The sequence below is a fragment of the Trachypithecus francoisi genome, unplaced genomic scaffold, assembly GCF_009764315.1.
Source record: "Trachypithecus francoisi isolate TF-2019V2 unplaced genomic scaffold, Tfra_2.0 Lachesis_group1, whole genome shotgun sequence".
NCBI lineage: Eukaryota > Metazoa > Chordata > Mammalia > Primates > Cercopithecidae > Trachypithecus > Trachypithecus francoisi.
The window spans coordinates 51,186,332-51,208,864 of record NW_022681454.1 but is presented as its reverse complement, the minus strand read 5'-3'; the positions used below and the strand labels follow the sequence as shown (position 1 = coordinate 51,208,864).

Sequence of the window (22,533 nt, the reverse complement as noted above, 5' to 3'; positions counted from 1 at the left end):
CCAGAGAACTGAAATAGATATATGCTCTACAAAGAACAATTCGAGAACCACTTACCTGCCAAGGACAGTGGTAACTTGGGCTAGAAGAAGTAAAACAGGGTAAATGTTGGCAAATTATTCACACTAGCCCAAAAGCAGATCTACAATAGTTCTTTAACCTCTCCAATTAAAAAAAAAAAAAAAGCCCACAAATTGTGTTTGTATTTATATTTTTTAGAAATTTGACTGGGTTTCTATACCATATTAAATCCCACAAATATCCATGAATATGGCCTTTGTATACAACTCAAAGTCATGACAGTCAACATGACTTAAAGGAAAACCCCTCAATTTCTATAGGGAATTAAAACTCAATTCAATTCTAAAGAAATCCCTTGATTGCAGAGGGGGCGGAGCAAGATGGCCTAATGGGAACAGTTCCAGTCTCCAGCTCCCAGTGCCAGCGACACAGAAGACAGGTGATTTCTGCATTTTCAACTGAGGTACCGGGTTCATCTCACTAAGGAGTGCTGGACAATTGGTGCTGGTCAGCTGCTGCAGCCCCACCAGGGAGAGCTGAAGCAGGGCAAGGCATCGCCTCATTTGGGAAGTGCAAGGGGGAAGGGAATCCCTTTTCCTAGCCAGGGGAACTGAGATACACAACACCTGGAAAATCGGGTAACTCCTACCCCAATACTGCGCTTTACCAAGGGTCTTAGCAAATGGCACACCAGAAGATTATAACCCACACCTGGCCCGGAGGGTCCCACGCCCACGGAGCCTCCCTCATTGCTAGCACAGCAGTCTGAGATCTAATGGCAAGGCAGCAGCGAGGCTGAGGGAGGAGCGCCCGCCATTGCTGAGGCTTAAGTAGGTAAACAAAGCCACTGGGAAGCTCAAACTGGGTGGAGCCCACAGCAGCACAAGGAGGCCTGCCTGTCTCTGTAGACTCCACCTCTGGGGACAGGGCACAGCTAAACAAACAAACAAAAAGCAGCAGAAACCTCTGGAGACTAAAAACCACCCTGTCTGACAGCTTTGAAGAGAGCAGTGGATCTCCCAACACGGAGGCTGAGATCTGAGAACGAACAGACTGCCTGCTCAAGTGGGTGCCTGACTCCTGAGCAGCCTAACTGGGAGACATCCCCCACTAGGGGCAGACCGACACCCCACACCTCACACGGCAGGTGCCCCTGAGACGAAGCTTCCAAAGCAAGAATCAGACAGCAACGCTCACTGTTCAGCAATATTCTATCTTCTGCAGCCTCTGCTGCTGATACCCAGGCAAACAGGGTCTGGAGTGAACCTCAAGCAATCTCCAACAGACCTACAGCTGAGGGTCCTGACTGTTAGAAGGAAAACTAACAAACACGAAGGACACCCACACCAAAACCCCATCAGTATGTCACCATCATCAAAGACCAAAGGCAGATAAAACCACAAAGATGGGGAAAAAGCAGGGCAGAAAACCTGGAAATTCAAAAAATAAGAGCGTATCTCCCCCTCCAAAAGAACTCAGCTCATCACCAGCAACGGATCAAAGCTGGACGGAGAATGACTTTGACGAGTTGAGAGAAGAAGGCTTCAGTCCATCAAACTTATCAGAGCTAAAGGAGGAATTACGTACCCAGCACAAAGAAACTAAAAATCTTGAAAAAAGAATGGAAGAATGGATAACTAGAATAATCAATGCAGAGAAGAGCATAAAAGAACTGACAGAGATAAAAACCATGACACAAGAACTACGTGGCAAATGCACAAGCTTCAGTAACCGACTCAATCAATTGGAAGAAAAAGTATCAGCGATTAAGGATCAAATGAATGAAATGAAGCGAGAAAGGAAGTCTAAAGAAAAAGAGGAAAAAGAAATGAACACAGCCTGCAAGAAGTATGGGATTATGTGAAAAGACCAAGTCTATGTCTGATTGGGGTGCCTGAAAGTGAGGGGGAAAATGGAACCAACTTGGAAAACACTCTTCAGGATATCATCCAGGAGAACTTCCCCAGCCTAGGAAGGCAGGCCAACATTCAAATTCAGGAAATACAGAGAACGTCACAAAGATACTCCTCCAGAAGAGCAGCTCCAAGACACATAATTGTCAGATTCACCAAAGTTGAAATGAAGGAAAAAATCTTAAGGGCAGCCAGAAAGAAAGGTCGGGTTACCCACAAAGGGAAGCCCCTCAGACTACCAGCAGATCTCTCGGCAGAAACTCTACAAGCCAGAAGAGAGTGGGGGCCAATATTCACCATTCTTAAAGAAAAGAATGTTCAACCCAGAATTTCATATCCAGCCAAACTAAGTTTCATAAGTGAAGGAGAAATAAAATCCTTTACACATAAGCAAATGCTTAGAGATTTTGTCACCACCAGGCCTGCCTTACAAGAGATCCTAAAGGAAGCACTAAACATGGAAAAGAACAACCGGTATCAGCCATTGCAAAAACATGCAAAAATGTAAAGACCATCGATGCTAGGAAGAAACTGAATCAACTAACGAGCAAAATTACCAGTTAATATCATAATGGCAGGATCAAGTTCACACATAACAATATTAACCTTAAATATAAATGGACTAAATGGTCTAATTAAAAGACACAGACTGGCACACCGGATAAAGAGTCAAGACCCATCAGTTTGCTGTATTCAGGAGACCCATCTCACATGCAGAGACATACATAGGCTCAAAATAAAGGGATGGAGGAAGATCTACCAAGCAAATGGAGAACAAAAAAACCAGGGGTTGCAATCCTAGTCTCTGATAAAATAGACTTTAAACCATCAAAGATCAAAAGAGACAAAGGGCAGGGCGCGGTGGCTCAAGCCTGTAATCCCAGCACTTTGGGAGGCCGAGACGGGCGGATCACGAGGTCAGGAGATCGAGACCATCCTGGCTAACACGGTAAAACCCCGTCTCTACTAAAAATACAAAAACTAGCCGGGCGAGGTGGCGGGCGCCTGTAGTCCCAGCTACTCGGGAGGCTGAGGCAGGAGAATGGCGTAAACCTGGGAGACGGAGCTTGCAGTGAGCTGAGATCCAGCCACTGCACTCCAGTCCGGGCGACAGAGCGAGACTCCGCCTCAAAAAAAAAAAAAAAAAAAAAGGAGACAAAGAAGGCCATTACATAATGGTAAAGGGATCAATTCAACAGGCAGACCTAACTATCCTAAATATATATGCACCCAATACAGGAGCACCCAGATTCATAAAGCAAGTCCTTAGAGACTTATAAAGAGACTTAGACTCCCATACAATAATAATGGGAGACTTCAACACTCCACTGTCAACATTAGACAGATCAACGAGACAGAAAGTTAACAAGGATATCCAGGAATTGAACTCATCTCTGCAACAAGTGGACCTAATAGACATCCACAGAACTCTCCACTCCAAATCAACAGAATATACATTCTTCTCAGCACCACATCACACTTATTCCAAAATTGTCCACATAATTGGAAGTAAAGCACTCCTTAGCAAATGTCAAAGAACAGAAATTATAACAAATTGTCTCTCAGACCACAATGCAATCAAACTAGAACTCAGGACTAAAAAACTCAATCAAAACCACTCAACTACATGGAAACTGAACAACCTGCTCCTGAATGACTACTGGGTACATAATGAAATGAAGGCAGAAATAAAGATGATCTTTGAAACCAATGAGAACAAAGATACAACATACCAGAATCTCTGGGACACATTTAAAGCAGTGTGTAGAGGGAAATTTATAGCACTAAATGCCCACAAGAGAAAGCTGGAAAGATCTAAAATTGACACTCTAACATCACAATTAAAAGAACTAGAGAAGCAAGAGCAAATGCATTCAAAAGCTAGCAGAAGGCAAGAAATAACTAAGATCAGAGCAGAACTGAAGGAGATAGAGACACAAAAAACCCTCCAAAAAATCAATGAATCCAGGAGTTGGTTTTTTGAAAAGATCAACAAAATTGATAGACTGCTAGCAAGACTAATAAAGAAGAAAAGAGAGAAGAATCAAATAGACGCAATAAAAAATGATAAAGGGGATATCACCACCGACCCCACAGAAATACAAACTACCATCAGATAATACTATAAACAACTATAAGCAAATAAACTAGAAAACCGAGAAGAAATGGATAATTTCCTGGACACTTACACTCTTCCAAGACTAAACCAGGAGGAAGTTGAATCCCTGAATAGACCAATAGCAGGCTCTGAAATTGAGGCAATAATTAAGAACCTACCAACCAAAAAAAGTCTAGGACCAGAGGGATTCACAGCTGAATTCTACCAGAGGTACAAGGAGGAGCTGGTACCATTCCTTCTGAAACTATTCCAATCAACAGAAAAAGAGGGAATCCTCCCTAACTCATATTATGAGGCCAACATCATCCTGATACCAAAGCCTGGCAGAGACACAACAGAAAAAGAGAATTTTAGACCAATATCCCTGATGAACATCGATGCAAAAATCCTCAATAAAATACTGGCAAACCGGATTCAGCAGCACATCAAAAAGCTTATCCACCATGATCAAGTGGGCTTCATCCCTGGGATGCAAGGCTGGTTCAACATAAGCAAATCAATAAATGTAATCCAGCATATAAAGAAAACCAAAGACAAAAACCACATGATTATCTCAATAGATGCAGAAAAGGCTTTTGACAAAATTCAACAGCCCTTCATGCTAAAAACGCTCAATAAATTCGGTTCTGATTGAACATATCTCAAAATAATAAGAGCTATTTATGACAAACCCACAGCCAATATCATACTGAATGGGCAAAAAATGGACGCATTCCCTTTGAAAACTGGCACAAGACAGGGATGCCCTCTCTCACGACTCCTATTCAACATAGTGTTGGAAGTTCTGGCTAGGGGAATCAGGCAAGAGAAAGAAATCAAGGGTATCCAGTTAGGAAAAGAAGAAGTCAAATTGTCCCTGTTTGCAGATGATATGATTGTATATTTAGAAAACCCCATTATCTCAGCCCCAAATCTCCTTAAGCTGATAAGCAACTTCAGCAAAGTCTCAGGATACACAATTAATGTGCAAAAATCACAAGCATTCTTACACACCAATAACAGACAGAGAGCCCAATCATGAATGAACTTCCATTCACAATTGCTTCAAAGAGAATAAAATACCTAAGAATCCAACTTACAAGGGATGTACAGGACTTCTTCAAGAACTTACAAACGACTGCTCAGTGAAATAAAAGAGGGCACAAACAAATGGAAGAACATACCATGTTCATAGATAGGAAGAATCAATATCGTGAAAATGGCCATACTGCCCAAGGTAATTTGTAGATTCTATGCCATCCCCATCAAGCTATCAATGAGTTTCTTCACAGAATTGGAAAAAACTGCTTTAAAGTTCATATGGAACCAAAAAGAGCCCACATTGTCAAGACAATCCTAAGTCAAAAGAACAAAGCTGGAGGCATCACGATACCTGACTTCAAACTATCCAACAAGGCTACAATAACCAAAACAGCATGGTACTGGTACCAAAACAGAAATATAGACCAATGGAACAGAACAGAGTCCTCAGAAATGATATCACACATCCACAGCCATCTGATCTTTGACAAACCTGAGAAAAACAAGAAATGGGGAAAGGATTCCCTATTTAATAAATGGTACTGGGAAAATTGGCTAGCCATAAGTAGAAAGTTGAAACTGGATCCTTTCCTTACTCCTTATACGAAAATTAATTCAAGATGGATTAGAGACTTAAGTGTTAGACCTACTACCATAAAAACCCTAGAAGAAAATCTACGTAATACCATTCAGGGCATAGGCATGGACAAGGACTTCACGTCTAAAACACCAAAAGCAACGGCAGCAAAAGCCAAAATTGACAAATGGGATCTAATTAAACTAAAGAGCTTCTGCACAGCAAAAGAAACTACCATCAGAGTGAATAGGCAACCTACAGAATGGGAGAAAATTTTTGCAATCTACTCATCTGACAAAGGGCTAATATCCAGAACCTACAAAGAACTCAAATTTGCAAGAAAAAAACAAACAACCCCATCAAAAAGTGGGCAAGGGATATGAACAGACATTTCTCAAAAGAAGACATGCATACAGCCAACAGACACATGAAACAATGCTCGTCATCACTGGCCATCAGAGAAATGCAAATCAAAACCACAATGAGATACCATCTCACAACAGTTAGAATGGCAATCATTAAAAAGTCAGGAAACAACAGGTGCTAGAGAGGATGTGGAGAAATAGGAACACTTTTACACTGTTGGTGGGATTGTAAACTAGTTCAACCATTATGGAAAACAGTATGGCGATTCCTCAAGGATCTAGAACTAGAAGTACCATATGACCCAGCCATCCCATTACTGGGTATATACCCAAAGGATCATAAATCATGCTGCTATAAAGACACATGCACACGTATGTTTATTGCGGCACTATTCACAATAGCAAAGACTTGGAATCAACCCAAATGTCCATCATGACAGACTGGATTAAGAAAATGTGGCACATATACACCATAGAATACTATGCAGCCATAAAAAAGGATGAGTTTGTGTCCTTTGTGGGGACATGGATGCAGCTGGAAACCATCATTCTCAGCAAACTATCACAAGAACAGAAAACCAAACACCGCATGTTCTCACTCATAGGTGGGAACTGAACAATGAGATCACTTGGACTCGGGAAGGGGAACATCACACACCGGGGCCTATTATGGGGAGAGGGGAGCGGGGAGGGATTGCACTGGGAGTTATACCTGATGTAAAGGACGAGTTGATGGGTGCTGACGAGTTGATGGGTGCAGCACACCAACATGGCACAAGTATACATATGTAACAAACCTGCACATTATGCACATGTACCCTAGAACTTAAAGTATAATAATCATATAAAAATAAAAATAAAAATAAAAAATAAAAGAAATGCCTTTTTCATTTGACATTAAATGAGCTCTTGGGTCTTGACAGAATGGAGGGTGAGCTTAATAAAGATCATCTCCATTACACATACCATGCTATGGAGTGGGTCTCCTATTTACAATCCAGTGGCCTTCTAAAAATTTCTTTCATAAGTTAGGTGTTAAAGACTGGAGTTTACTTTCCCCATAGAGATCATTTTATAGGCTATACCACAAAGGCTTATTTAATCACTAATATAACTGAAACGCTATATAATTGCAATAAAAAGCAGTAAACTACCACACTAATGACAATTAAAGAAAGTAGAAAATAATAAAAGTCAATTAAGAACCTATTTTACTTTTTCCATATATTGTGAATAATAGTGTAAAATAAAATGTATATTTAATTTGAAGAAGATGAAGACCAAGGTAGAAATTCTGGAATTTTGAAGAGGCCTTTACAGAAATTTCAAGACATGCTATCACAGCTAATGTGACCAATGCCCCTCACCCTTCCCTCCCAAGTGGGTAGTTTTGCTTTTCTCAGTTCAAGTGCATCACCAGCATTTCTCTGATCTTTAGCATCTATGAACAGGGTCACTCAGGACTCCTAGTGGTAAGGAAGAGCAAGGTAACTAAAGGCTATTAGATGGCTTCCTGAGGCAGGCACACTGACCCAGGTCAGCTCCCACCAAAGATGGACTATTGCCTATTTTCACCTGTCTCCTAGCTTGGAAAATGCAGAAATGGGGAGAAAATAAAAAGGAAAAAAACTTGCTTTTCTCAAAAAATTGAGTAAAAATTCGAAAAGAAAGGAAAGATAAGGCAATGAAAACTATTCTACATGAATAACTGCCTCAAAAGAAAGAAGGACCTGTAATCCCAGCACTTTGGGAGGCCGAGACGGGCGGATCACGAGGTCAGGAGATCGAGACCATCCTGGCTAACAGTGAAACCCCGTCTCTACTAAAAATACAAAAAAACGAGCCGGGCGAGGTGGCGGGCGCCTGTATTCCCAGCTACTCGGGAGGCTGAGGCAGGAGAATGGCGTAAACCCGGGAGGCAGAGCTTGCAGTGAGCTGAGATCCGGCCACTGCACTCCAGCCCAGGAGACAGAGCGAGACTCCGTCTCAAAAAAAAAAAAAAAAAAAAAGAAGGAAAGTCATGGAGAAGAGGTAAGTAGGTCAGAAATGTGCCTAAGTCAGACTTTAGCTGGCATTAGTGTCCAAGAACCCCAAGATTGCTCTCTGGAACTCATGAATGGCAAGAAGGAAAGGAGAGCAGAGCAGACTAGCTTGCCAGTGGGGAAGGTAGGGGAGGAGTTGTTATGTTGTAACTGGCACCACATATACAAGAAACATTCACAGATCAGGTATACAGCCTGATCTGGTGTATCAGCCAATACAAGAGCTAGTCTTAGTTGGAAAGAAGAAACTTTACAGCACATTTTGAGTAACTTAGTGCATGGGCTCAGTGGGCCACCTGGTGGGGCAGCAGCTTATAATGGGTTCCACAGCTAGGGCATTGCTGTTGGGTCTTGGCTTTGTGCAGCCAAAACCAGATGAGAGCACTGTTGTCCTCTTCACAGATGCAGCCCGCTATACTCTTGTTGGTGATGGAGGAAACTAAATTAGGGTCTTCCTTGGTGCCTGAAACTGCCTTTGGGGGTAATACACTATATAGGTCCAGTCCCTTCCCTGCAACCATCATGACCTGCATCTCCAATCCAGTCGTCAGCTCATCATCAGTAGGAACGCCACCTCCAGATGCCATGGAGCACATCACAGCCACCCCATTGGGACCACAGGCCCTCAGGGCCTGCACAGCCAGTGCTCCAGCTCCATGAAGTAACCTTGAAACCATCACACCTGCAACTCGGGGAATGTCTGCATAATGTTTTATTGCAGACTTCAACACATTTAAATAAAAATAGCCTACCTAACAAGGCTAACCTTGACTCCCACATACACACACATACTCAAAAGAGACAGGAGCAGTAGCAGAAAACCTTATCAAAGAAATCCCTGATTTCCTTCTATAATTGAATAACAAACTGTCTGGAATTTTGACCTTAACTTTTATAAGTAAGTGTTAGTTAAAATAGTGTGTTCTCTAAAGTTACTCCAGAGTTCAAAATAGCAAGGGTTGAATGTGATTATGTTTTCCAGGTCTATTTATGAAAATGAGTGTTCTGACATCTAAGCCTGCAGTTGTGACTGAGTACAACGCATGCAGGACTTTAATGGAAACCAAAAGGGAATTTAAGTGGCCTCTCCCAGCAAATACCATGCATTTTCCCCACCCATGATAGTACTCACATCGAGAAAGGGGTCTGCATTTATGATCCCTCTGCTATTTTTAGCTGAATTCCGAAATGATTCAGGTTGCTCTACCAACATTAGACAATTCAATTTAAACCCCAAGATGAAACAGACAAGGGAGCACTCTTAAATATGGGCTTTGGTCTAAGTGCCCTTAAACGAACACTGCAGGGTAATGTAATGGGATCACTCTGTAAATGGGGTGATTAGCAACCCCATAACTCATGGGAGTAATAACCTGTTTGGAAGTGTCACCCCATGCTCAGAGACTGGCACAAAGGACACCTCTGAGCTGATATGACATGAAGAGAGTCTCCCACTTCACATCCATGTGTTGCCTGTTTTCTGGACTGACACAAGAAGAAATGGCTAAAATGGAAAGTTCAGAAACAAGAGTGTTTGTCACTTCACGATTTGCAGGATGCTAACAACGCAGTCAAGACTGACTACACAGTCTTGACAGAAGACACTCCTCTGATTTGGGAGTTGTTTTTCAATCCAATCTTCTTTAAAAGAAATCATGAAGACAGTTTAAATTCAAAAGGCCTATGACACTCCGAACTGCAATTCTTTTAAATGTAGGAGCACCACCTCCTCGTCCACACTAGGGAAACGGAAAGTATCTGACTTCCCAACAAAAATGTAAGGAGTCCTTCCTTTTAAAGGAATATCTGTACAAACACTTAGGACAAAACTCCTCTCTGGTCATTCTGGACTGCTGTCAGGCCCTTCTAGATTCTCTTTTTCCAATTTTTTTTCTCTTCCCACATCTGGGGTAACTGGAGAGCTGTGGGCCCAATCCTGTCCATGGGAGATGACTGGAGAGTCATAATCCAGGGGGCCGAAGTGGGTCAGCATCAGTTGCTGCCAGGCACCTGTTGTTATTGTTTGCCCTGCATCCATCCCCTTCTTTCTGGTAATAGCACTGTATCACTGCGACAGTCAGGAACCCAGCAGGAAACACGGGGCTCTCTGGAGAGAGTTTAATCAAGCAAAGTTGTACAGAGGCGCAGACAGGCTTAATGAAACCAGTAAGAGAGGGGAGGCATCCCAGGTTAACAACAGTAGGAAGTGATTGTCATCACTAACCCCACACAGGCAATCTCTGAGAGAGCTTTAGCCACAGGAGAAAGTACTACAGGGGCACAGTGGCTGCCAGTCTGCAGCCCAGCAGGCAAGGAGTTGGAGGATTCTCTCCTGTAACCCTCCTATCACCTGCTGCCAGTGTCCATTGGACAAACCAAAGTGGAAGGCAGAGGACAAGGGAGTTACGGTCTGTAGTTCATCTACTGATGGACACTTGAGTTGCTTCCAAAACCTACTATTCTTAACCACCACACTAACTCATCTCCTAGATGCCTTTCCGCCTACTGTCTACATTTACACCCTCTTCCAGGATTGCCTCATGACTGCCTGGGTGCTGTGGTCTGCCTACTTGCCTTGTTCTTTCTTCCCACTGCTAGCTAATGCCTCCACCTGGCCCACCCTTAACACCTGTCTAGTCTTGGGGTGGGGACAGGAGGGCTTTAGTTCTAGGCTCTCGTTTCTCCCTGTCTTCCCTGGTTGCCTTCACTCCTGCATGCCAGTCCTATCATGAAACACGTTAGCAACAAAGAGCAGGGTTTCTAAGGAGTGGTACTCCAAGCATACAAATTACTTAGGAGATGAATCCTTCTATCTCTTTTGAACATCCCTCTCAGGCATGTCACTGAAGCTGGGAAGCTCCTATTTCTATTAATAACTTTACAGTACAGAGGGGAAGAAGGAGCTGTGCTCAAAATAAAACAATGAACTCAGTGCATGAACAAGTCCAAGACAAATGACTATAATGTATTCTGGATTCGTATGTCTCTAAGGGTAATTAATGTAAGAAAGTTTAATAGTGAACGTTCTCTGAAAACACAATGTCACAAAGAAAGTGTTAATAAAGGTCAGATATTTTCACATGATAAACTCCAAATCAAGGGTTATGTCTCAGAGGTCTTTACCACTCTCTGAAGATACACTGTAGGCATTTATTTATTCATTCCACAAATGTTTGCAAGTTTCTACTCTAAACTAGGTAACAGATAAGTGGAGGGGATACAATGGTGAGCCAGGCAGATACAGCTCTGTCCTCAGAAAGCCAACTAAGCCAGCTATAACTATAGTGTAATGGCCTATTGATGTCTGTAATGAAGCAGTTATGAAACTAACAAAAATCCAGATGGAGGAGCTTCTTTTCCAGCTTACAAGTGCTTTTCAGCTAGAGAAAAAGACATGAAGCCTGAGAGGCAGTCATTTTATTTGCCACCACAGAAATAGAAAGATGATTAAAATTGCTTAAAAAGCATTTAGAAATACACTCCCACCACGTCCCACTCCCCATCTTACATCCTTAAAAGAGCTGCATTTTTTTCTCTCTCTCTTTCGGTTCTGAGATCTTGTCCTCCTTTGCACCTCCTTCCAATAATATATGAAGAATGACACAGCCCTGAAGTGTCAGAAGTGGTGACACGGAAGTCCCATGAGGCCATTTCCTCTTCTCTCCTCTTTCTAGAGTTCACAGGGAACCAAAACACACGTATGCACACAGACAACTCTCAAAGCCAATCAGTCTGAAGTCTACACGTTCATTTACACTCCATGCACCCCCACATTCTTACAAGTAACCATGGAACCCGATATATGCCGGTTGCCGTTGGGGACCCAGTGCTGGATAGGGTCAGCATGAGTACTATAGATCTTCATGTGCAATGAAGCCATCACTAAGCCCTTTCTGAGCCCCACGTATGTAAAGTGTACCTCCTCCAGAGTCTGATAAGTCCTCGGTTGGTTTTTTTCACGCTGGACTGTGGTTTGATTTTTATACTTAATTACTTAATCTATTTGGCATTTATTTTACTAGATTCTCCCCATCTCCCCACCCCCAAAAGGCTAACTGGACATCCTAACAATATCTATAGAAAAACTCTGCCCTTTGCCTCTGTTTTGTGTTATCTCTGGAATAATATACTTATTTTTTATGTGATGGGACCATGATTTAAAAGAAAAAAAAAAATACTTCTCAATGTCTTTTCTTTCACTGTAATCCAGTTTCTTGCCCTGTTGTGTTTGGGAAGTAAAAGCATATTAAAGCTTTTTTCCACCATTACCTCAAATGAAGACTCAGATCAAAATGAGATTGTTTACAGGCATTTTTTACATTTGCATTATAGTATAATACAAAACATGCACGCATAGATAAAACAACAAAAGAAAAATATTTCTTAATTTGTGAATGAGTACTAAAATATTTTAATAATTGCAGCTTTTTAAAGGCTAAATAAAGTAGCCTCTCACAATATACTTTTTCAGAATTTCCTTTGTAAATTCTATTTATTTTTTCGGATAAATTATTCCCCATCCCAATCAGATTTTAACTGCTATGGAATTAAGCCTATAAATCACTGCAATTTGGGGAAATGTCTACATGAGCTAATCTTTCCATCTGGGAGATATTTACTTTTAATGAACTCGGACAATTATGCTTCCCAAAGTCGCCCTTCAATTCCAGAATCCCTGACCACAGCCATCCTACCCGTCTCCATGAACAGCATCCTCACAAACACACTGCACAGTGACAGAGCCTCAGCATAAAAATGTGCCCCCCAAGTCCTCTCGATCATTGACCAACATGTATTAAGACTCTACATAAAGTGTGCTGCTGAAAATACAGCTCTGCCCTCAAGAGCCTTATAATTTAGTCGAACAGGTGTGTAATATGCCCAGAATGAAAAATAACCATAAAAGGTAGCATTTATTAAATATCAAATGTGCCATACCTGTAGGAAGTAAAGTGATGAGGACTGAGACCATTGATTAGAAGAAGATACAAGTGTGAGTAGAACTTGAGGAGGCCTCAAACAGTAGAGGCCTGTTTAGGAAGGAAAAGGTAAGAGCCCAACACAATGTCAGACACAAAGGTAGTCAATAACTGCTAAATAAACAATGAGGGGCTTGCCAGTCAGAGACAATATCATGTACAAAGGCACAGTGGGAAGAATAAACGCATATGGTGTCCCTAGGGAATAACAAGTTGCCCAGTTTCTCCAAAGGTTATGGAAAACTGGCAGAAGAGGTGGACAAACTAGCCTAGTTTCAAACTGTTGAGAGCTCATAGGACATACTCTCATCTAAATATTCTATTAGAGACTCACAATTCTCTACATTTGTTGTTAGTGTTCAATTCAATTCCATAAGCACTTACTGAACACTATACACCCCAGGCATTGTACACTCAGGATGTCAAAATGGGTAAAACATTCTCTCTGCACTCAAGGATCTTCTAGTTGAACAGTCAAACATGTAAGCAAATAGTCAAACATAGAAGCAAACAGTCGTCAATCGGCGTGGCAGGTATAACAGAAATGCAACCGCATAGAATATGGGAGCACAAAGGGAGAAGGTGCAGGAAGGCTTCTGGGAGGTGGCAGTACAAGGCTGAATTCTAGAGGATGAACAGGAGTTGTTAAGTACCAGGGAGGTGGACGGGTCTCCCAGGAAGACATAATGAAAAGGCATGAGAGAAGATGAGTCCCAGGACTGCACATGGTTAAGTAGCCCATGAGGGTCAGTGGTTCCGTACATATGACCACAGAAATAGGTAGGGGTTTGGCTACTATTCAGAGGAGCCACTGAAGACTTTAACATGGAAGGAATGACGCAATCACATTTGTTTTTGGAAAGAAAACTCTAGCAGGATTAAAGAGGTCTGAAGGAGGAATTAGAAGAATCTGTAGTGTTTGAGTCATATTGCTTTTTTTTTTATTGCCAGCAATAGTAGCAATGTCGGGTTTCACCCTACTGCAAGTACCTTAATTCTTTTCCCAGCACTGACACTAACAGTAATGCACCTTGGAAAAGGCATTTCTCCTCTGTAGCTCTAAGTTTCCTCACTGCAAAATGAAGACACTGTACTAGATGACCTCTAAGCTCCAGATGGCAATCATTCTTCAGGCCTTCTTATTTATCCTCAAGGAAAAACTGAGTATGTAGAAAGCCAGGTGGAGTTTCAATCTTTACTTGGATTCCCATTGAAGGTAAACAACTTAAATGAGCATGCTACCAAATTTATCAAAGATTTTATTCTTTTAACTTGTATCTAAGTTGTAGAGAAGCTTAAAAGTCCCAGAAAGTTGTGCTTTATGTACCGCATGTGCTTGCATAGACTTTAAATTAAACTGCATTTATGAAAACCCTGTGAGCTTTTTGGATTAAATACTATATTTCAGTCATAAGAATTACACCAAGTGCACAGAGAGCACCCAGAGGAACATTCACACTCTCTGATTGCTTATGAAACCTCCCAGTCCTAGCTCAGCCCAGTTTTATTAAAATTTCTATTAGTGCAGCTCAGTTATGATTAAATATTCTTCCTACTTTTTCAAGAAGAAAAGAATGCAGCTAACTCTTGATAGCTTGTGTCAACTGGGGACATGGATCACAGGGATAAATTAAATCCATAAATAATCCAGAACCTTAATTTAAGCCAAGAGCTTCAATCTCCTTCCTCAACCAACCTTTTCTAAAAGCTGTTAACAAAGTATTCAAATCTCCTTAAATAAGGCTCCTTTGTACAGGGTCCGCTCTAGGTGAAATTGGGAGATGGCTCCTTGCTACCCTCCATCCCCAGGACCCCCACTGCCTACGTGCTCCGTATCCCACTCATAACTATCTTCTAAGTGTCAACTTGCAGTTTTCTTCTTATTTTACCCTTTTGCAGCTTGTGACACCATTAACCACTCCTAGTTTCCTGAATGTCTACCCTTGGCCTCCATAGTTACTCTCCCCTGGGTCTCTTCCTACCTTGTCAATCATGCTATTTTGGACTATCTCTTATGCCAGTTCCTCCCCTACCCACCATGCTACAGTTTGTTTTTTCTCTGCATGGTCTTCCTGAGAGATATCATTCACACCCACGGTGATGTCACATAAATATAGCCCTGTATGACCTCTTTTTAAACATATATGAAATGCTCAGCAAATTTCTGTGAAATTGAATTGAACAACAACAAAAAAAAAATCGTTATGTGCTTCTAATGTGAAATTTAAGTAAGACTGTACAGGGAATGTGTCTCTGCCTAGTTCATCTCTCCCATGTCTCTGTCTCTCACACACCTTTCCTCCATTACTGCATGAATTCCTGTCCACCTTCTGCTGCCCTATGATCAATAAGCAGCTCCCACCCTAACTTTGCAGACCGCATCTCAGGGGAAGCCTGGCTCCCACCTACTTCATGCGCCAGACACAGCAGTTGTCTGATAGACTGTGGCTTATAGGTCTAACATAAGCTTTACTAATTTCTTCATCCCCTTCTCAACCCCATTTCACCTTCCAAAACCCACTTCCAATGTCAGGGCTCCTGTGAAGTATTATCCAGCTCTCTCTTTCTAGTCAAGCAGAATTGTTCAACCTCCACTAGACTCTGAAAATGCACTTTAGCTAAACCAATCTGTAAAAGCATTGAGCGAACTGAAAAATAGTTGATGGTGAAATAGTCCATCTCCTGAACTAGATTGCAAACTCCCTAAAAGTGGGGATCATATTCCATTCCATTTTGTATCTCGTGACTAGCACAGTGCCCGACACATGGGGATCATATCACTCCATTTATGTAAAGGGTTTTGACTAGACAAAAAGAGTGGGTACTTATGGGTAGTGAAGGCAGGCTTTAAGTTGGGGCCCTTATCTTTCTTTTTTGCTTTTATTTCTTTTTTCTTTCACTTAATAACAAACATTGTTCAAAAAGTGTGGAAACTAACCCCCTTTCTCATTCCACAAGCAAATACATATTATACCAGTCTAAACAGGGACACTTGCAATTTAAAAAATAAGGTCATGGATAGCCTCTGTATTATTTAAAAATGACTAAAATATAAGAAGCACAAAGTTCCAAATAGAACACCAAACTCACCTATAAAGAAACACACAGAAATTTCATAAAACATATGTTATAAAAAGGTAAGGTACCATTATTTTTCTACTTGATAGGTTGTCATTGTTGAACACTGATTTGAAATTATAAAAACAAATGCTTGATGACATCTTTGGTGCAGGCTCCTTACCCAAGGAGGGGATCCTTATCGTATGAACTGTCACTGAAAGCTGACTTCCCATTACTGAAAAAAATAGCTTGTGGAATCAACTACATAAAAATAACAAGACAAAGAGAAGTGTTCAATGAAAACATTACACAATACCAGTACAAGCATGCTTGATACTATGTCTATGAGAATTTTTGTAAAACAAATCTGGTTTTCCGGTTGACTCACATTTTGCCTTAAGAGAAGTTTATCTTTGTTTCTGATTGCTCTCCAATTGACAGCCAATTAAAGTGGCTTCTAACTCTTTTTTTTTTTTTTTATTATACTTTAAGTTCTAGGGTACATGTGCATAATGTGCAGGTTTGTTACATATGTATACTTGTGCCATGTTGGTGTGCTGCACCCATCAACTCCTCAGCACACATCAAGTCATCATTTATATCATGTATAACTTCCCAGTGCAATTCCTCCCCTCTTCCCCTTTCCCATGATAGGCCCCAGTGTGTGATGTTCCCCTTCCCGAGTCCAAGTGATCTCATTGTTCAGTTCCCACCTATGAGTGAGAACATGCAGTGTTTGGTTTTCTATTCTTGTGATAGTTTGCTGAGAATGATGGTTTCCAGCTGCATCCATGTCCCTACAAAGGACGCAAACTCATCCTTTTTTATGGCTGCATAGTATTCCATGGTGTATATGTGCCACATTTTCTTAATCCAGTCTGTCACAGATGGACATTTGGGTTGATTCCAAGTCTTTGCTATTGTGAATACTGCCACAATAAACATACGTGTGCATGTGTCTTTGTAGTAGAATATTTATAATCCTTTGGGTATATACCCAGTATTGGGATGGCTGGGTCATATGGTACATCTAGTTCTAGATCCTTGAGGAATTGCCATACTGTTTTCCACAATGGTTGAACTAGTTTACAATCCCACCAACAGTGTAAAAGTGTTCCTATTTCTCCACATCCTCTCCAACACCTGTTGTTTCCTGATTTTTTAAGGATTGCCATTCTAACTGGTGTGAGATGGTATCTCATTGTGGTTTTGATTTGCATTTCTCTGATGGCCAGTGATGATGGGCATTTTTTCATGTGTCTATTGGCTGTATGAATGTCTTCTTTTGAGAAATGTCTGTTCATATCCTTTGCCCACTTTTTGATGGGGTTGTTTGTTTTTTTCTTGTATACTTGTTTGAGTTCTTTGTAGATTCTGGATATTAGCCCTTTGTCAGATGAGTAGGTTGCAAAATTTTCTCCCATTCTGTAGGTTGCCTGTTCACTCTGATGGTAGTTTCTTTTGCTGTGCAGAAGCTCTTTAGTTTAATTAGATCCCATTTGTCAATTTTGGCTTTTGCTGCCGTTGCTTTTGGTGTTTTAGACATGAAGTCCTTGCCCATGCCTATGTCCTGAATGGTACTACCTAGATTTTCTTCTAGGATTTTTATGGTATTAGGTCTAACATTTAAGTCTCTAATCCATATTGAATTAATCTTCGTATAAGGAGTAAGGAAAGGATCCAGTTTCAGCTTTCTACTTATGGCTAGCCAATTTTCCCAGCACCATTTATTAAATAAGGAATCCTTTCCCCATTTCTTGTTTCTCTCAGGTTTGTCAAAGATCAGATGGCTGTAGATGTGTGGTATTATTCCCGAGGACTCTGTTCTGTTCCATTGGTCTATATCTCTGTTTTGGTACCAGTACCATGCTGTTTTGGTTACTGTAGCCTTGTAGTATAGTTTGAAGTCAGGTAGCGTGACGCCTCCAGCTTTGTTCTTTTGACTTAGGATTGTCTTGGAAATGCGGGCTCTTTTTTGGTTCCATATGAACTTTAAAGCCGTTTTTTCCAATTCCGTGAAGAAACTCATTGGTAGCTTGATGGGGATGGCATTGAATCTATAAATACCTTGGGCAGTATGGCCATTTTCACGATATTGATTCTTCCTATCCATGAGCATGGTATGTTCTTCCATTTGTTTGTGTCCTCTTTGATTTCACTGAGCAGTGGTTTGTAGTTCTCCTTGAAGAAGTCCTTTACATCCCTTGTAAGTTGGATTCCTAGGTATTTTATTCTCGTTGAAGCAATTGTGAATGGAAGTTCATTCCTGATTTGGCTCTCTGCTTGTCTGTTACTGGTGTATAAGAATGCTTGTGATTTTTGCACATTAATTGTGTATCCTGAGACTTTGCTGAAGTTGCTTATCAGCTTAAGGAGATTCTGGGCTGAGACAATGGGGTTTTCTAAATATACAATCATGTCATCTGCAAACAGGGACAATTTGACTTCTTCTTTTCCTAACTGGATACCCTTTATTTCTTTCTCTTGCCTGATTGCCCTAGCCAGAACTTCTAACACTATGTTGAATAGGAGTCGTGAGAGAGGGCATCCCTGTCTTGTGCCAGTTTTCAAAGGGAATTTTTCCAGTTTTGCCCATTCAGTATGATATTAGCTGTGGGTTTGTCATAAATAGCTCTTATTATTTTGAGATACATTCCATCAATACCGAATTTATTGAGCGTTTTTAGCATGAAGGGCTGTTGAATTTTGTCAAAAGCCTTTTCTGCATCTATTGAGATAATCATGTGGTTCTTGTCTTTGGTTCTGTTTATATGCTGGATTACATTTATCGATTTGCGAATGTTGAACCAGCCTTGCATCCCAGGGATGAAGCCCACTTGATCATGGTGGATAAGCTTTTTGATGTGCTGCTGAATCCGGTTTGCCAGTATTTTATTGAGGATTTTTGCATCGATGTTCATCAGGGATATTGGTCTAAAATTTTCTTTTTTTGTTGTGTCTCTGTCAGGCTTTGTATCAGGATGATGTTGGCCTCATAAAATGAGTTAGGGAGGATTCCCTCTTTTTCAATTGATTGGAATAGTTTCAGAAGGAATGGTACCAGCTCCTCTTTGTACCTCTGGTAGAATTCAGCTGTGAATCCATCTGGTCCTGGACTTTTTTTGGTTGGTAGGCTCTTAATTATTGCCTCAATTTCAGAGCCTGCTATTGGTCTATTCAGGGATTCAACTTCCTCCTGCTTTAGTCTTGGAAGAGTGTAAGTGTCCAGGAAATTATCCATTTCTTCTAGATTTTCTAGTTTATTTGCGTAGAGGTGTTTATAGTATTCTCTGATGGTTGTTCGTATTTCTGTGCGGTCCGTGGTGATATCCCCTTTTCATTTTTTATTGCGTCTACTTGATTCTTCTCTCTTTTCTTCTTTATTAGTCTTGCTAGTGGTCTGTCAATTTTGTTGATTTTTTCAAAAAACCAACTCCTGGATTCATTGATTTTTTGGAGGGTTTTTTGTGTCTCTATCTCCTTCAGTTCTGCTCTGATCTTAGTTATTTCTTGCCTTCTGCTAGCTTTTGAATGGGTTTGCTCTTGCTTCTCCAGTTCTTTTAATTGTGATGTTAGAATGTCAATTTTAGATCTTTCCAGCTTTCTCTTGTGGGCATTTAGTGCTATAAATTTCCCTCTACACACTGCTTTAAATGTGTCCCAGAGATTCTGGTATGTTGTATCTTTGTTCTCATTGGTTTCAAAGAACATCTTTATTTCTGCCTTCATTTCATTATGTACCCAGTAGTCATTCAGGAGCAGGTTGTTCAGTTTGCATGTAGTTCAGCAGTTTTGATTGAGTTTCTTAGTCCTGAGTTCTAGTTTGATTGCACTGTGGTCTGAGAGACAGTTTGTTATAATTTCTGTTCTTTTACATTTGCTAAGGAGTGCTTTACTTCCAATTATGTGGTCAATTTTGGAGTAAGTGAGATGTGGTGCTGAGAAGAATGTATATTCTGTTGATTTGGGGTGGAGAGTTCTATAGATGTCTATTAGGTCCGCTTGGTGCAGAGATGAGTTCAATTCCTGGATATCCTTGTTAACTTTCTGTCTTGTTGATCTGTCTAATGTTGACAGTGGAGTGTTGAAGTCTCCCATTATTATTGTATGGGAGTCTAAGTCTCTTTGTAAGTCTCTAAGGACTTGCTTTATGAATTTGGGTGCTCCTGTATTGGGTGCATATATATTTAGGTTAGCTCTTCCTGTTGAATTGATCCCTTTACCATTATGTAATGGACTTCTTTGTCTCTTTTGATCTTTGATGGTTTAAAGTCTATTTTATCAGAGACTAGGATTGCAACCCCTGCTGTTTTTTGTTCTCCATTTGCTTGGTAGATCTTCCTCCATCCCTTTATTTTGAGCCTATGTATGTCTCTGCATGTGAGATGGGTCTCCTGAATACAGCAGACTGATGGGTCTTGACTCTTTATCCAGTTTGCCAGTCTGTGTCTTTTAATGGGAGCATTAATCCATTAACATTAAGGTTAATATTGTTATGTGTGAACTTAATCCATTAACATTTAAGGTTAATATTGTTATGTGTGAACTTGGTTCCATTTTCCCCCTCACTTTCAGGCACCCCAATCAGACATAGATTTGGTCTTTTTACATAATCCCATACTTCTTGCAGGCTTTGTTCATTTCTTTTTCTTCTTTTTTCTTTTGGTTTCTCTTCTCGCTTCATTTCATTCATTTGATCCTCAATCGCTGATACTCTTTCTTCCAGTTGATTGAGTCGGTTACTGAACCTTGTGGATTTGTCACGTATTTCTCGTGTCATGGTTTTCATCTCTGTCATTTCATTTATGACCTTCTCTGCATTAATTAGTCTAGCTATCAATTCTTCCACTCTTTTTTCAAGATTTTTAGTTTCTTTGCGCTGGGTACGTAATTCCTCCTTTAGCTCTGAGAAGTTTGATGGACTGAAGCCTTCTTCTCTCATCTCATCAAATTCATTCTCTGACCAGCTTTGATCCATTGCTGGCGATGAGCTGTGCTCCTTTGCAGGGGGAGATGCACTCTTATTTTTTGAATTTCCAGCTTTTCTGCCCTGCTTCTTCCCCATCTTTGTGGTTTTATCTGCCTCTGGTCTTTGATGATGGTAACGTACTGATGGGGTTTTGGTATAGGTGTTCTTCCTGTTTGATAGTTTTCCTTCTAATAGTCAGGACCCTCAGCTGTAGGTCTGTTGGAGATTGCTTGAGGTTCACTCCAGACCCTATTTCCCTGGGTATCAGCAGCTGAGGTTGCAGAAGATAGAATATTGCTGAACAGCGAGTGTACCTGTCTGATTCTTACTTTGGAAGCTTCCTCTCAGGGGTGTACTCCCCCCTGTGAGGTGTGGGGTGTCAGACTGCCCCTAGTGGGGGATGTCTCCCAGTTAGGCTACTCAGGGGTCAGGGACCCACTTGAGCAGGCAATCTGTCTCTTCTCAGATCTCAACCTTCGTGTTGGGAGATCCACTGCTCTCTTCAAAGCTGTCAGACAGAGTTGTTCGCGTCTGCACAGGCCTCTGCTGCTTCCCCTGTTGTTTTTTAGCTGTGCCCTGTCCCCAGAGGTGGAGTCTACAGAGACAGGCAGGTTTCCTTGAGCTGCTGTGAGCTCCACCCAGTTCGAGCTTCCCAGCGGCTTTGTTTACCTACTTAAGCCTCAGCAATGGCGGGCGCCCCTCCCACAGCCTCGCTGCTGCCTTGCGGTTAGATCGCAGACTGCTGTGTTAGCAATGAGGGAGGCTCCGTGGCCATGGGACCCTCCCGGCCAGGTGTGGGTATAATCTCCTGGTGTGCCCGTTTGCTTAAAGCGCAGTATTGGGGTGGGAATTACCCGATTTTCCAGGTGTTGTGTGTCTCAGTTCGCCTGGTTAGGAAAAGGGATTCTCTTCCCCCTTGCGCTTCCCAGGTGAGGCAATGCCTCGCCCTGCTTCAGCTCTGGCTGGTCGGGCTGCAGCAGCTGACCAGCACCGATTGTCCGGCACTCCCCAGTGAGATGACCCCAGTACCTCAGTTGAAAATGCAGAAATCACCGGTCTTCTGTGTCGCTCACGCTGGGAGTTGGAGACTGGAGCTGTTCCTATTCAGCCATCTTGCTCCGCCCCTCTCCTGTTGGTTCTTAAACTCACCCACACTGCTGGAAATTGTCCCTTCATTAAACTCTTCCCAGTTAAATCTTCGAAGAACAACATCTGGTCTGGACAATCTGATTCCATTTACACCAGGATCACCTGATTTGTGAACTAAACCAGCAAGGATATGGTCACATTCTCTTCTGGGGCAGGGTAGAATGTGTGTGTGTGTGTGTGTGTGTGTGTGTGTGTGTGTACACTCACATGTATTTGTGCTGGGATTGGGTGGAAGATATCAGAGTCAGTGCCCAGGGGCCCGTGAACAATACTATCCTGAAAAACTCTAAGATTTTCAACTCACAGCCTAAGAAGGGAAGC

The 22,533-nt window shown here is 41.5% G+C and overlaps 2 protein-coding genes across 2 annotated transcripts in view; both read right to left on the bottom strand.

Moving 5' to 3' along the window:
• The window catches only part of LOC117084896, a 120,791-nt gene that overhangs the window by 5,549 nt on the left and 92,709 nt on the right, over positions 1-22,533 (bottom strand). The gene's annotated exons all lie outside the window — the stretch shown is intronic.
• On the bottom strand, positions 8,340-8,732 carry LOC117085400 (cytochrome c oxidase subunit 5B, mitochondrial-like). The gene has a single exon (XM_033214290.1). It carries the CDS (start codon positions 8,730-8,732, stop codon positions 8,340-8,342), a length of 393 nt encoding a protein of 130 aa, XP_033070181.1.